At 43.1% G+C, this 16,721-nt stretch overlaps 1 protein-coding gene across 4 annotated transcripts in view; it reads left to right on the forward strand.

Moving 5' to 3' along the window:
• The window catches only part of PTPN2 (protein tyrosine phosphatase non-receptor type 2), a 114,257-nt gene that overhangs the window by 30,217 nt on the left and 67,319 nt on the right, over window positions 1-16,721 (forward strand). For all 4 annotated transcript variants that reach the window (XM_062201327.1, XM_062201324.1, XM_062201326.1 and 1 more), the window contains exon 2: window positions 10,812-10,902. In XM_062201327.1, coding sequence (XP_062057311.1) covers window positions 10,812-10,902 — 91 coding nt within the window. The remainder of the gene's footprint in view (window positions 1-10,811; window positions 10,903-16,721) is intronic.

Raw genomic sequence — 16,721 nt, forward strand, 5'->3', positions numbered from 1 at the left:
CTTTGCCTCTGCCTCTCTGTAACTCTGCCTTTCAAGTAAGTAAATAAATCTTTTTTTAAAAATGCATAGCTTAACATTTTTTTTTTAATTTGAGAGACACAACACATACACTCACTGTCATTCACACTCAACTCAGACAACCCTCATCTTGCTTATTCACTCCCCAAATGCCTGCAGTGCCTGGGTCAAACCAGAGCCAGGAGCCTGGAACACAGTCCAGGTCTCCCACATGAGACGGGAACCCAGTCACTTGAACCATCACTGCTGCCTCCCTAGAGTCAAGAGCTAGTGCCAGTGGTTGAACTCAGGCACTTTGATATGGGACACTGGCATCCTAACCACTAGGCTAAGCTAAATGCCTGCTTCCTAGGTTTTGTTTTAATTTGAGAGGCAGAGTGCAAATGAGTGAGCAAGCGAGCTGCCCTCCCTTGGTTCACTCACCAGTGCCTGCAAGATACTGAAGCTGGGATCCAGGAACTCAATCTATGTCTTCCATATGGATGGCAGGGACCCAACCATTTGAACCATTGTCTGCTGCCTTTAAGGTCTGTATTGGCAGAAAGCTGGAACTGGCCCCTGGAGCCAGAAATAAAACCTGAACTGTCTGATATAAGATGCAAATCTCTTTACCATCAGGCCAAACACTTGTCACAGTATGTTCTCTTCTGTGTCTGCCTTCTTATCGTTGACAGCGTGTCTGTGAAATTCATTCCTATTGCTCTGTGAAGCAAAATTTTTTTCAAGTTGCATAGTATTCCCTTAAATGACTATTATATAATTTATTCATGTTTGTGCACAATTGAAATTTTTTTCCTTCAGGTTTTGGTGTTATGAATAAAAATCTATAGATATGTGTCTTGTGTGGGTAGACTTAAGCACTCTTTTTTTCTTTTGGAAATAAATACCCACGAGTATAATTGCTGGCTCATAGAGTAAACATGTTTAGTTTTAATACTGAGCATTTTTGTTTTTGTTTTGTTTTATTTTTTAAATACTTGAGGCTTCTAATAAGAAAAAAAATAACACTCATGAGACAGATCTTCCTGGATCAGTTTCTTTAAAGGTCATTCATAGCCACAAGTTTTTTTTTTTTTTTTTTTTTTTCAATGTGTGCTTAAACAGGACCTTCTGAATTCTGTGACCCTCATGAAAGAATTCTGTTACCATCTGAATTGTTGCTCATGAAAGAATTATTTTGCCATCTGGTTTGTTGGAATGAAAAATTGAAATTATGGTGATGGCTTTATATGAAGTACACTTAAGTACACTTTTGGAATTTCTTAAACATAAGTCCTGAGATTATTGAGAATTCTTACATTCTTAAATAGTATAAATTAGGCACAGTCATTACTTACAAAATGAAGAATGAGTTTATAAAAAGTAAATCTCTTATTCCTGCATTTCAGCCCACCATTATTTGAGCATAGCAAAACTATTTCTATAATAAAATCAGTTTGGCTAGTTATTTGAAGTATATGAAAATAAATTTCAAGGGTGTTTGAATATATTTAAAATTTTTTTATTTGAGAGACAGCAGGTTCCCATCTGCTTGTTCATTCCCTGGATCCCTGCGATAGCCAGGACTGGGCTGGGACTGGTGCCAGGAACTGGGAACATAATTTAAGTATCCTGCGTGGGTGACAGGAATCCAGTTTCTTAAACCTTCACTGTTGGCTCCCGGGGTCCACATTGGCAGAAAGATGGGGTCAGGAGCTAGAGCTGGGAATTGAACACAGGTGCTCCATTGTAGGACAAAGCTGTCTTAATTGATGGGCTTAAACACCTGCTCCCACAGGAGGAATTAAATATTACATATATTAAAAAATTAAGCGAAATAATTGGAGAAAGTATTTATGTTGAAAGTAAATATTTCAGAATTTAAAATTAGAATCTTTTGCCTGGAGATAAGCTATAAGGACATTGGTTGGAGTTTAATGTTCTGAAAATTAGATTTTTTGGGAAAATGAGGAGGTGGACAATTAATATAGGCAATCTATGTGTATATAAACTTTTTTAAAAAAGATTTATTTATTTATTTGAAAGAGTTACACAGAGAAGGAGAGGCAGAGAGAGAGAGGTCTTCCATCTGCTGGTTTACTCCCCAATTGGCCACATTGGCCAGAGTTGCACTGATCCAAAGCCAAGAGCCAGGAGCTTCCTCCTGGGCTTCCCATGTGCATGCAGGGGCCCAAAGACCTGGGCCATCTTCTGCCGCTTCCCCAGGCCATACCAGAGAACTGGATCAGAAGTGGAGCTGAGCCGGCACCACGGCTCAATAGGCTAATCCTCCGCCTTGCGGCGCCAGCACACCGGGTTCTAGTCCCGGTCAGGGCGCTGGATTCTGTCCTGGTTGTCCCTCTTCCAGGCCAGCTCTCTGCTGTGGCCTGGGAGTGCAGTGGAGGATGGCCCAAGTGCTTGGGCCCTGCACCCGCATGGGAGACCAGGAGAAGCACCTGGCTCCTGCCTTCGGATCAGCGCGATGCGCCGTCCGCAGCGGCCATTGGAGGGTGAACCAACGGCAAAAAGGAAGACCTTTCTCTCTGTCTCTCTCTCTCACTGTCCACTCTGCTTGTCAAAAAAAAAAAAAAAAAAAAAAGTGGAGCAGCCAGGACTCGAACCGGTGACCATATGGGATGCCAGCACTGCAGACTGAGGCTTTACCCACTATGCCACAGCGCCAGCCCTGTAAACTTTAAATATAGTTGTGAAGCTACATGGTGTTTTTTTTTTTTTTTTTTTTTTTTTTTTTACCAAATAGCACAGAATGGCTCAATTTTATTTACCAATTTATTATTTCTCTATTTATATTTCCTTCCAAAAGACTGAGTTTATGCTGCTGTTGACGTGAGAGCCTATTTTTTTTTTTTAATGGTGGCATGAAACTCAGTTGGAATTATTTAACCAGTCCTCTCTGTGATTACACATTTGGGTTATTTTTAGCCTCCCAACATTGTAAGCAACTCTGAAAGATACATTTGTGTTTTCATCGCTTACACTTTGTTAAATTTATTTTTAAAATTTTATTATTTGAAAGGCAGACAGAGAGCTCCCATTTGCTTGTATACTCCCCAGATGCCGGCTATAGCTGAGGCTGGGGCTGGGCCAGGAGGAAGCCAGAAGCTGAGAACTCAGTCAGGGTGACCCAGCTACGTGTTAGAGACCCAGCTACGTGAGCCATCATTTATTGTCTCCCAAGGTGCACATTAGCAGGAAGCTGGAATCAGGAACAGAGCCAGAACTCGAACCAAGGCACACTGAGACTGAAAACTGATATCACAAGTGACATCTTAATCACTGTGTGGAATGTTCACCCCAGAATTGCTTTTACTTTGGATCATTGACACTTAAAAAGAATCAACTAGTGACTCAATTTTTTCTTGCTATTTTTGAGTAAAAAATCATATTAAAAGAAATTTGACTTCCAATTTTTACTTAAATTTTACTTTAAAACAAAGATCCTTGCCATTTAAATTTAGTTGTAATTAAAGGTATGGTTTGGCATTAGAATATAGAGTGGTGGTTCTTGCCTGGGTGTTGGTGGAGGTATGTTTATAGATTTTGCTGTCTAGGGACATTTGACAATGTCTGGGGGAGATTTTTGTTACCACAGTGTGGGAGGGAGGAGGTGGTAGAGGCAAGGGCTGATGTTGCTAAACACCCTGCAGTTAGTTCATAGCCCTCCCCCGTAGCAAGGGATTGTCCAACCCCAATTGTGAGAACCCTGGATTAGTGGGTTTTACTGCTGACCAGAAACATTCTTGAGGTTGTATTTAGGGCTACTGTTCATGGGTTCCTTCTGCTACAAAAGGAGATAGTTTCAGCACCAGAACATCAGTAGAACTGGTTTTGCCATATATGATAGCCCTGGGGAATAACTCAGCTGTCTGCCATCTCAGCCCCATTTTGAGAAACACTGTATTTTAATGCGTATACAAAATGCTTATGAAATTATTTGTCTTTTAAGTACTCCTGAAAATGTCTCATCAGTGTCAGATGTAGTTATGGTTGAGATTTGATTATGCCTTGTGTTTTAGTTAGAGACGTGATATAGCTACATGGGAAAGAAAATCAAACTAGCCCACTTAACAAATAGGATTTATGTTTCTTGTATGACGAGAATTCTGGAAATAGGAGTTCTGGGCTGTTACGAGGGCTCTATGATTTCACCCATGACCTAGGCCCTCTATTTCTGTTTAAGCTTCCTTGGAATGTGCTTTTTATCATGTCACAGAATGGCTCCTGCCTATTCCCATACCCCCCGCCCCCCAGTGAGGACAAGATTCCTACAACCAACCCATGACTGCTTATTACCATTTTCCAGACTGTGTCCTTTAGGACTGTTCTTAGCCCTAAGGGATATTGGGAAATAGAGATTTTTAGTTGAGTTCATTGTAAATTAGAAAATAAAATCAGAAACCCTCAGGAAGAAAGAAGGGTCATTAGAATAGGCAGCTTGTGTGCATCTCTGGGAGTTGCTTTTTAAAGCATTGAGGATTCTTATCTTCCTAAATTCACTGAAATAAAGGTATGGAGAACAATGGTAACGTTGGAAGTTTGAGAGAATTGGACTCACTACAAGAGTTCCTTTAATTGACCAAAAAGAAATGTATTTGTATTAGGAATGTATTTCTTCTTCTTTTTTTAAAGATTTATTTATTTGAAAGAGTTACAGAGAGATGGAGAGACAGAGAGAGACATCTTCTGTTCACTGCTTCACTCCCCAGATGCCTGCAATGGCTGGGGCTGGAGCCAAGAGCTTTTTGGGGCCTCCCATGTGATTACAGGGGCCCAAGGACTTGGGCCATCTTCCACTGCTTTCCCAGGCCATTATCAGGGAGCTGGATCAGAAGAGGAACGGCGGCCGGCGCCGTGGCTCAACAGGCTAATCCTCCGCCTTGCGGCGCCGGCACACCGGGTTCTAGTCCCGGTCGGGGCACCGATCCTGTCCCGGTTGCCCCTCTTCCAGGCCAGCTCTCTGCTGTGGCCAGGGAGTGCAGTGGAGGATGGCCCAAGTGCTTGGGCCCTGCATCCCATGGGAGACCAGGAGAAGCACCTGGCTCCTGCCATCGGAACAGCGCGGTGCGCTGGCCGCAGCGCGCCTACCGCGGCGGCCATTGGAGGGTGAACCAACGGCAAAAGGAAGACCTTTCTCTCTGTCTCTCTCTCTCACTGTCCACTCTGCCTGTCAAAAAAAAAAAAAAAAAAAAAAAGAAGAGGAACGGCTAGGACTTGAACTGGCACCCATATGGAATGGGAGCACTGCAAACAGTGGTTTAACCCACTAAGCCACAGTGCTGGCCCCAGGAATGTATTTCTTAACCCCAAGACTTGGCTGTTGCATTGTGTTTTGTTTTGTTTTTTTTCTTAAAGATTTTACTTGGGGGCCAGCGCCATAGCGCAGTAGGTTAATCCTCTGCCTGCAGCACCGGCATCCCATATGGGTGCCGGTTTGTGTCCTGGCTGCTCCTCTTTCAATCCAGTTCTCTGCTATGGCCTGGGAAAGCAGTAGAAGATGGCTCAAGTCCTTGGACCCCTGCACCCACATGGGAGACCTGGAAGAAGCTCCTGGCTCCTGGCTTCGGATTGGAGCAGCTCTGGCCATTGCAGCCATTTGGGGAGTGAACCAACGGAAGGAAGACCTTTCTCTTTGTCTCTCCCTCTCACTGTCTATAACTCTGCCTCTCAAATAAATAAATAAAGTCTTAAAGATGGTCGAAATGGCTGGAACTGTGTCAATCCAAAGCCAGGAGCCAGGAGCTTTTTCTGTGTCTCCCATGCGGGTGCAGAGGCCCAAGGACTTAGGCTATCTTCCACTGCTTTCCCAGGCCACAGCAGAGAGCTGGATCGGAAGCAGAGCAGCTGGGACTAGAACTAGTGCCCATATGGGATGCCTGCGCCTCAGGAGAAGGATTAACCTACTGTGCCACAGTGCCAGCCCCCTATTGTGTTTCATAACTTTTAAATCTCTTCTCTAAGCTGTACTTGGGACTTATGTAGTGTACCCAAATAAGTGTGTTTCTGTAGGCTTAAAGATAGGAATTAGCAATTTACTGGTGGACCTAGCTGTAGGAAGGGGTGTGTGTGTGTGTGTAACAGAATTAATGAAGATAGGCTAGTCAGTGGAAAGAGGCTTGCCTTTGTCTGTGATTTTAAGCATTCTCACACCTCCTTCTCCAAGCCAGTGCATTTGTAATATACTAATAATAACAAATAGGTTTTTAAAAAATTCATTTACACAGCAACAAAAACTATACAATTTCTGAGAGTAAACCTCTATGTTAACCTAACATACTTTTATGGAGAAAATTGCAAAATGAATTAAAATTTCATTGAACTACAACACAAACTAAAATTTCATGAACTACAACACAAATGGGGAAAATAGCTAGGGAACAACTTGCTTTTGCAGATACACTATTATAAAGCTATAGTAGGCCTGGCGCTGTGGTGTAGCACGTAAAGCTGCTGCCTGCAGTGCCAGCATCCCATATGGACACTGGTTCAAGTCCCAGCTGCTCCACTTCCAGTTCATCCTCTGCTGAAGCAAGTCCTTGGGCCCTTGCACCCTGGAAACCTGGGAAAAGTACCTGGCTCCTGGTTTGCATCAGTCCAGCTCTAGCTGTTGCAGTCATTTGGGTAGTGAGCCAGTGGATGGAAGACCTCTCTTCTCTGCTTCTGGCCTCTTTGTAGCTCTGCTTTTCAAATAAATAAAATAAATCTTAAAAAAAAAAAAATAAAGCTGTGCTAACAAATTTGATACTGTCAGACAGTAAATAAATCATTCTGTGAACTATAAGGAGGACCTAGAGGGGTTCCACATTGTGGTATAGCAGATTAAACCTCCACTTGCAATGCTCGCATCCTGTATCAGTGCCGTTTTGTGACCTGGCTGCTCCACTGCCAATCCAGATCCCTGCTAATGTACCTGGGAAAGCGGCAGAAGATGGCCAAGTGCTTGGACCCAGCCCATATGGGAAAGCCAGAGGAAGCTCTGGGCTCTTGGCTTTGGCCTGGCCCAGCAGCGGCCATTGCAGCCATTTGGGACTGACCAAGCAGATGGAACATATTCTCTGTCTCTCTCTTCTCCTCATTCTGTACCTCTGCCTTTCAAATTAAGAAAGGAGGGTGGGGCGGGACCTAAAAACAGACCCATGTGTGTATGAAAACCTGGTTTATGATAGAGCAAGTGTTACTGATACATGTGAAAATCCACAAATGGTATTAAGTCAACTGTTGATTTGGAAAAAGTAAAATTGATAAATTGATGTTGCATACTGCAAGCTAATAAGTGTCTTATATCTTCCAAAAAAATTTTTTAAAGATAATTTTATTTGAAAGGCAGAGAGAGAGATCTTCCATCCACTGATTTACTCCCCAAATGGCTGCAATGGCCAGAATTGGTCCCTACCCAAGCTAGGAACCAGGAGCCAGGAGCTTCTTCAGGGTCTCCAACGTAATTGTAGGGGCCCAGGTACTTGGGCCATTTTCTGTTGCTGTTCCAGGTGCATTGACAGGGAACCGGATTGGAAATGGAGCAGCCGAAACTTGAACTGGTGCCCTTATGGAATGCTGGCATCACAGGCAGCTGCTTCACCGACTATGCCACAGCGCTGGCCTCACAGAAAATTTTTTTTTTTTTTTTTTTTACAGGCAGAGTGGATAGTGAGAGAGAGAGAGAGAGAGAAAGGTCTTCCTTTTTTGCCGTTGGTTCACCCTCCAATGGCCGCTGCGGCCAGTACATCTCACTGATCCGAAGCCAGGAGCAAGGTGCTTCTCCTGGTCTCCCATGCGGGTGCAGGGCCCATGCACTTGGGCCATCCTCCACTGCCTTCCCAGGCCATAGCAGAGAGCTGGCCTGGAAGAGGGGCAACCGGGATAGAATCCGGTGCCCCGACCGGGACTAGAACCCGGTGTGTCGGCACCACAAGGTGGAGAATTAGCCTGTTAAGCCATGGCGCTGGCCCTCACAGAAATATTTTTAGTGTTCCACTCAGAAAAATTGAGTTCAGGTTAGAAGCTTGTGCATCATGTTATATCAATAAAGAACATTGGGGGAATAAAAAATTGTAAAATATGGGAGTCTTCAGGAAGTGTATATTATGAGAAAAAGTATGGCTTTCAAAATATTTTGTACCAAAGTAAAATTACCTTTTAATACAGTTTTCTATGAGCTTTTAAAAGAATACTCGTAACTATCAGATCAACCCAAAGAGAGCGGGAGAAAACAAAAACAAGGACAAAAATAATGATAAAAGATTACCAATGAAATGAACAACTTTTTCTTGAAAAGACTAATGAAATAAAGATTTAAAATAATAAAACTATTCAATTGTGTTTTGATTTGTGGTGTAATTGTAGCTTTAGGGCATCCTATTTATACTCCACAAAGTTTTTATTTATTTATTTTACTTAAAAGGCAGAGTTAGAGGTAGGGAGAGAGAGAGAGATCTTCTATCTGCTTGTTCACTCGCCAGATGGCTGCAATAGCCAGGGCTGAGCCAGGCTGAATGAAGACAGGAGCCAGGAGCTTCATTGGGTCTCCCATGTGGATGCAGGGGCCTAAGCTCTTGGGTCATCCTGCACTGCTTTCCCTGGCACATTTTCAGTGAGCTTTATTGCAAATGGAATAGTTGCTAGGGGATGCCAGCACTGCAAGTGATGGCCCAACCAGTGCACAACGCCAGCACCTAAAATCTTTATTTTTTTTTCTCTCTTAAAATTTTATCTACTCTTCACTGTGCCTCAGGAAAAAAACTCATTAGGAACTAATTGAGTTAAAGGATTGAAAGTAGGTGGAAATTCAGCAAATATATACAGAGAATATTTTTACTGTTTACTGCAGAGTGTGTATGGTATATCCAAAGGAAGATACGAACTAGAAAAATAAGCCCTGATTTAGGGCTTGTTGAGTACTGGCAGACACAGGGGTAAGGAACCCCAAGGACATTCATTAAGAAATGCATTGAATTATTTATGCTTAATTTATAAAACTATCTGGTGCCTTTCATAAATTTTTTAAAAGATTTATTTATTTATTTGAAAGGAAGAGAGAGAGAATCTTCATTTGCTGGTTTACTCCCCAGATGGCCACAGTGGCCTGGGCTGGTCCATGCCAAAGCCAGGAGCCAGGAGCTTCTTCCCATTCTCCCACAAACACGTGGGCCATCCTCTGCTGCTTTCCTAGGCCATTAGCAGGGAGCTGGGTCAGTAGCGGAGTATCCAGGATACAAACTAGTGTCCATATGGGATGCCAGCATCTCAGGCTGTGGCTTTACCTACTATGCCACTATAAATTTTTTAAATTTCTTCTTTTTTTTAAGATTTTATTTATTCATTTGAGAGGTTGAGTTACAGGGGGGTGGGGGGGAGGGAGACATAGAGAAAGGTCTTCATCTGCTGGTTCCCTCCCCAAATGGCTGCAAGGGCTGGAGCTGAGTCAATCTGAAGCCAGAAGCCAGGAGCCAGGAGCTTCTTCTGGGTCTCCCACTCAGGTACAGGGGCCCAAGGACTTGGGCCATCTTCTGCTGCTTTCCCAGGCCATAGCAGAGAGCTGGGTTGGAAGAAGAGCAGCTGGCACTAGAACTGGTGCCCATATGGGAGGCCTGTGCTGCAGGTAGAGGCTTAGCCCACTATGTCCCAGCGCCAATCCCTAAAATTTCTTTTCTCTCTCTCTCTCCCTCCCTCTCTTCCTCCCGCTCCCTCCCTTCCGCTCCCCCTCCCTCCTCTTCCGCTCCCTCATACACACACACACACACACACAGAGTGAGAGCTCTTATTTGCCAATTCACTCCTCAAATGTCCCTAGTATTTGAGATTGGGCCAGGCTGAAGCCAGAAGCTAGGAACTCAGTGCAGGTCTCTCATATGTGTAGTAGAGACTCAACCACTTGAACCATTACCTGCTGCTTCCCAGGTCTGCATTAGCAGGAAGCTGGAATCAAGAGTAGAGATGGGACTTGACCCTAGGCACTCTGATTGGGGATATGGCTGTCCCAACCAGCTTCTTAATTGCTGAGCCAACTACCTGCCTCTGGTGCCTAACCTTTAGAATGCTTCTTATGTGGTACCATGGGCAATTTAATTTTTGATGCTAAAGCATAGTTTTTTAAAATATGGCATTTCTCCTTTTTACCTAAATTCTTGGAATCTGTTCCTTTTGGATGAGAAGACATGATCGTACCGGGCACCCATGTAAGCTGCAGAGTCGTACACTGGCAGGATATCTCCCATAATGGAATACAGAAGCCCTAAAATGAGCCTTAAGCTTACCAGTTTTTGCTAATTATTTATGGCTTTAGAAACAAATTTTGCGCTCAAAGTAACAATTATGTGACATGAAGATAAGGAAATAGATTTTTAAGGTAGAAACTCCAGAATTTAAGTAAATATTATATAAAAGAGTTGTAGGTAGCATTTGAGTGTGATGTGACTAATCTTGAGTATCTCCATTGCAATAATTCTACTACATAAAGTATTTCATGTTTAGAGATATTGGGTAGAGCCTAATAATCAGTTACTAAATAGATCTTGAGCACAGACTTTGGTATCCGAAGGACTTTGGTTCAGTCCTGGGGGCTGCCATCTATGAGCAGATTAAGTTCTCAAAGATTCTCATCCTGCCATACAAAATATGGCAGAGAATTGTTTCCATTAGTGGTGTGAGGATTCATTGAAGTGATGTATACAGTTTGTTTTGTTTTGCAAAGTACAAATTATATATGAAGTGCCTGATAAATATTTTATATTTTGGAAATATGTTTTGCTGTATAAATTTAAGTGAGGGATATTAAAATTTATTTTTGTTATTTTAAGGAAATTCGAAATGAGTCCCATGACTATCCTCACAGAGTGGCCAAGTTTCCAGAAAACAGAAATCGAAACAGATACAGAGATGTAAGCCCATGTAAGTACTTGTGAGTTTGTGTTTGTGTGTTTTGGTTTGTTTAAGGGTGTAGGATACAGTGAGAAGGAGGGTTTGGAGTCAGAGTTGTTAGTGCAATAAGTTTTTTCTTATTTATTCTTAAAATTTCAAGGCACAGTGGAGGGAAACATTTTCAAGGAATATAAATTTTTAAAAAAAACTTTCAAGGAATATTAGAGGGAAAAATTATTACCCATAATTATTTCATCCTTCAAATACAGCCACCATTATTTTGATATATTTCCTACCAACCTATTTTGTTATGTGTAATTTTTCTTTCTTTAAAATAACTATTATCAAATATATATGTTTATGTTACATACATTTCTCTTTTTTTTAGATTTATTTATTTATTTGAAAGATTTACACAGAGAGAGAGGAGTCTTCCATCCGATGGTTCACTCTCCAATTGGCCGCAACAGCCAGAGCTGCACCAATCCAAAGCTAGAAGCCAGGAGCTTCTTCTGGTCTCCCACGCGGGTGCCATCTTCTGCTGCTTTCCCAGGCCGTAGCAGAGAGCTGGATCGGAAGTGGAGCAGCTAGAACTCAAACCAGCACCCATATGGGATGCCAGCACTGAAGGCAGCGGCTTAACCTGTTATGCCACAGTGCTGCCCGCCCTCCCCACCCCCGTATTCCATTTTGTGACCTAACAGTTCCTCTGCGGCTTGACATTTAGATTGTGCTGTACACACATGAACACAATTTTGTAAATAATTATAATACTAGGGTTTTTAAATGTGTTTGTCATGATGTGATTCCGTTTTTTTTGGTTCTGTTTGATACAAGTCATTTAAATCTTAGCTGGGCTGCAGTTCCAGTCTAGTATGTTTCCCCATGTTTGATTTCAGTGGCTAAATAGTTTTTCTCTAAAGTTGCTTATTGCTAAGCAATTTAAAATACATATGAATCAAATTGATGAGGTTCAGCTTTCTGCTCATTCCTAGTCTTTCTCCTAGTTGACTAGGACATGGTGCTGGTGTGCCAAGGTCTCCTGGATAGGCTACGTAAGCTGTCCTCTATTCAAGGCCACAGACTGTACACCTTTTTATGATTGTATTCCTAGATTATGGTTGTTTAAAGTCTGATTAAACCACTGAAAATCCATTTTTTTTTTTTTTTTTTTGACAGGCAGAGTGGACAGTGAGAGAGACAGAGAGAAAGGTCTTCCTTTGCCGTTGGTTCACCCTCCAATGGCCGCCGCGGTAGCGCGCTGCGGCCGGCGCACCGCGCTGTTCCGATGGCAGGAGCCAGGTGCTTCTCCTGGTCTCCCATGGGGTGCAGAGCCCAAACACTTGGGCCATCCTCCACTGCACTCCCTGGCCACAGCAGAGAGCTGGCCTGGAAGAGGGGCAACCGGGACAGGATCGGTGCCCCGACCGGGACTAGAACCCGGTGTGCCGGCGCTGCAAGGCGGAGGATTAGCCTGTTGAGCCACGGCGCCGGCCTGAAAATCCATATTTTTTATCTGATACGAATAGAATATTTTTCTTTATGTTGACCAAGTACATTCCCATGAGAAATGTATTGACTAAAATATTTCATGTTGGGGCTGGCATTATGGTACAGTGGTTTAAGCCACCGTCTACAACAACAGCATCCCATATGGGTGCCAGTTCATGTCCCAGCTGCCCCACTTGCAATCCAGCTCCCTGTCAATATTTCTAGGAAAGCAGCAAAAGGTGACCCAAATGCTTGGGCCCCAGCCATCCGCAGGGGGAACCCAAATGAAGTTTTTGGCTCTTGGCTTCGGCCTGATCCAACCCTTCCCTGTTGGCGGCCGTTTTGGGAAGTGAAGCAGTGAATGAAGAGCTTTCTTTCTCTTTGTCTCTCCCTCCCTCTCTATAACTCTGCTCTTCAAATAAATAAGTAAATAAATATTTTTAAAAATTTAATATTTATTGTAAATTATTATTATACTTGAATTTTGGATGCCTCAAACATAAAAGGGTTCACAGTGCTTATAAGCACCATCATTATTTTCTTCCTTTAAGTAGTACAAATCTTTATTTTGTTTCCACTTTTATCCAGAAGCAAAAACCTGATTCATTACATAATGTTTTGTTTTTTGTTTTTTTTTTGACAGGTAGAGTTAGACAGTGAGAGAGAGACCGAGAGAAAGGTCTTCCTTCCATTGGTTCACTCCCCAAATGGCTGCTACAGCCGGCGCTGTGCCAAACCAAAGCCAGGAGCCAGGTGCTCCTGGTCTCCCATTAGGGTGCAGGACCCAAGCACTTGGGCCATCCTCCACTGCCCGCCCTGGGGCCACAGCAAAGAACTGGACTGGAAGAGGAGCAACTGGGACTAGAACCCGGCACCCATATGGGATGCCAGCGCCACAGGTGGAGGATTAGCCAAATGAGCCACGGCGCTGGCCCCTACATAATGTATTTTATCAATTTCAGTTTTCAATTATTCAAGTAATGCAAACCCAATTATTTTCTTTTGTGGCAACAGCACACTTACAGACTGAGCTTCAAAGACAGTGAAAAATTCATTTAAAATAACTGATACACTCTTAAGCCCAAAGACATAAGAACTAAGACTTAACACACAAATGGTACGTAATAAGAGAAGGGCAAAAAAGATGATCAAGTATAACCAATGTCTTTTTAAAAAAGATTCAGAGATTACCTTAATATGTGGCTAGATTCCCAGTAACAGGGTATTTTGAAATCTAAGGAACTACAGAAGAAAAACCAGTGTAAGTGTTCCCTGCCGGTTTTCCGTAAGTGTTCCTATTGTTTACTTTGGATTTCCTTTGTACTTTTACTGGGAGATTTTCTGCCTTTGCTTTCTTTCGTAGTGAAGATCATGTTTCTATGTGTAGCACATGCTTAACAATCTTTTGTAAGGCTGGACAAGTGGTGACAGATTCCTTCAATTTCTGTTTGTTATGGAATGTCTTTATTTCACCTTCATTCCTAAATAAGAGCTTTGCAGGGTACAGTATTCTGGGTTGATAGTCTTTTTCTCCTAAGACTTAGAATATATCTTGCAATTCTTCCCTAGCCCTTAGGGTTTCTGATGAGAAGTCAGCTGTGAGTCTAATTGGAAATCTTCTGAAAGTAATCTGTTTTTTCTCTCATGCACATTTTAGAATCTTTTCTTTATGTTTTCTTGTGGAAGGTTTGACTACACTGTGTCATGATGAGGATCTTTTCTGGTCACATCTATTAGTTCTATGTCATTCCTGTACCTGGACATACCTTTCTTACTCCAAATTAGGAAAGTTTTTCTGTAATTATTTAACTAAAAAGGCCTTCTAATCCATTTTATTCTTTCCATGCCTTCAGGAACTCCTAAGACCCATATGTTGGGTCGTTTGATAGTATCCCATAAATCTCCAACACTGTATTTCCATTTTCTAATTTCTTCCTGTTTTGGTCTGATTAAAATTTCCAGATACTTGTCTTCTAACTTGGATATTCTTTCTTCTGCTAGACCAAGTCTGTTGTTAAAGCTTTCACCACATTTTTTATTTGATCTATTGAATTCTTCATTTCCAATATTTCATTTTGATTTTTCTTTAAAATCTCAATTCCATGGGAAAAGTGTTCATTCATGTCATGTATGGATTTCTTTAATTCACAAATTTGCTTCTGAGTTCTTCTAAGTAATCCTACATTAGTTTCCAGCATTTCTTCAGTCTCTTCATTTTCACATTCTAGTACTGAAGTGTTGTGTTCTTTGGGGGCATCATGTTTTCCTTACTCTTGTTTCTCGAGTTGCTGCGTGTATTTTTGGCATTTGTGGAGATACATGTTTGTTTGTTTGTTTGTTTGTTTTTCTCTCTGATGGCTTTTATCTTTGGACTGTGCCTCTGTGGATCAGTGGTGTCTGCTCTTTCAGTGAATATCCTGAGGCATGTTCTGGATGTGGCAAGAGAACTCTGTTCAGGGCTTCAGGGTTAGGGGAGTGTCCAGGGTGACACCCAAATTGGGTGTAGTAAATCTCTTCTCATTTTTTTTTAATCAGAGAGGAAGATTTATCTGCGCAGTAGGCATAGTCTCTCGCTCATCTCCTCTCCTCCAAGGAGACCAGTGCCTGGTCACTACCCTCCAGTGGGTATAATATTCATTCGCAGTATCATAAGAACCACACAAAGGATCTGTGCAGTCCTTGGTGTGAGCACAGATCACACAGCAATGACCCTCACCAGGGAATCAGGGAGCCTGTAGTGATTGCCCAAAGTCCCAGCCACACCCTGCACGCTCAGACACAGCCAGTGTTTTCACAGTCCCAGCACACAAGGTTCCCATAGTCATGAGCACCCAGCCCGCTGTGAATTCTCCCAGCCAGACTCAGGTATCCCTGCTCTGCTGGTTGCACAGACATGAGCTGGCTCAGCTGTTATGTATGTCCAAAATGGTACCCGCCCTCTCTCGGCTAGTTACAGGATGTTGGTGCCAGGTGGTCGAGGAGAGAAAAACATGCCTCCCTCCCCCTGTTTTTCCTCTATGTTGGAAGGTACACTGTCCCCTTCAGGGCTCCAAGCTGTACTCATGCCAGGCTCTTTCTGCAGCTTTGTCACCATTGGCTTGGGCTGCTGCCATATGGTCTCACCCCATTCTCCAAAGCTGGTGCTGAGGCTCTTGGCTGCTGGGGTCCTGAGTTGTGCATGTCTACACCCTCCACAGTAGGTCCACAGTGTCCCTCTAATTTGCATGGAGTTTCCTCACCGTTTTCTACCTAACTTCCCTGAGATTGGACTCTATCCACTTTTTTTTTTTTTTTTTTTAACTATCTTCTCCTAGATTAGAGCAGTAAGCTCCCTCCCTATTCCACGATCTTGGTTGTCTCTAGATTTATTTTATTTATTTGAAAGATGGAGTTACAGAAAAAGAGAGACAGAGAGGTCTTCCATTCACTGGTTCACTCCCCAAATGGCCTCAACACCCAGGGCTGGACCAGACCGGAGTCAGGCGCCTCTTCCAGGTCTATTACATGGGAGAAGGGGCCTAAGCACTTGAGCCGTCTTCCACTGCTTTCCCAGGCACAGTAGTAGGGAGCTGGATGGGAAGTGGGGCAGCTGGGACTCAAACTGGTGCGCATACAGGATGCTGGTGCTACAACCTTGGGCTTAACCTGCCGCATCACAACTCCGATCCCTGCACGACATCTTTTATGAAGAATTTAAAGTTCTTCAGCATTATCATAGTGGGAGAAGGGGATGCTGACCTTCACACACTTTCTTTTTTTGTTGTTTTTAAAGATTTATTTATTTTATTGAAAGTCAGATTTACACAGAGAGAGAGGAGAGAGAGAGAGAGAGAGAGAGAGAGAGGTCTTCCATCCGCCAGTTCACTCCCCAATGGCTGGAGATGTGCCAATCTGGAGCCAGGAGCCTTTTCTGGGTTTCTCACATGGGTGCAGGGGCCCAAGGACGTGGGCCATCTCCCACTGCTTTCCCAGGCCGCAGCAGAGCGCTGGATTGGAAGAGGAGCAGCTGGGACTAGAACCAGCACCCATATGAGATGCTGTCGCTTCAGGCCAGGGCTTTAACCCACTGCGCCACAGCGCCAGCCCCACTGTATTCATTTTAGTAAAAGGGAAATCACTGGACATTTTCCCACTGTGACTGGTTTTCAATATCTCAGAGTCTTTGGATATATCATTCCCTTTTTGAGATATCCTTCCTCCTTTTTCTAACCCAATTCAACACAAATCCTTTTCCTGCAAGTATGAATTCAACAACTGCTTTCCTACTGGTTGTGTTCCCATCCAGTACAGCAGGCCATGGAGGTGGTAGTTCTCTTCCCCTAAGTTCTCATGGGCCCTGTGATGTGCAGTTTTTCTTT

Source organism: Lepus europaeus, chromosome 9 (assembly GCF_033115175.1).
Source record: "Lepus europaeus isolate LE1 chromosome 9, mLepTim1.pri, whole genome shotgun sequence".
In the NCBI taxonomy this organism is placed as follows: domain Eukaryota; kingdom Metazoa; phylum Chordata; class Mammalia; order Lagomorpha; family Leporidae; genus Lepus; species Lepus europaeus.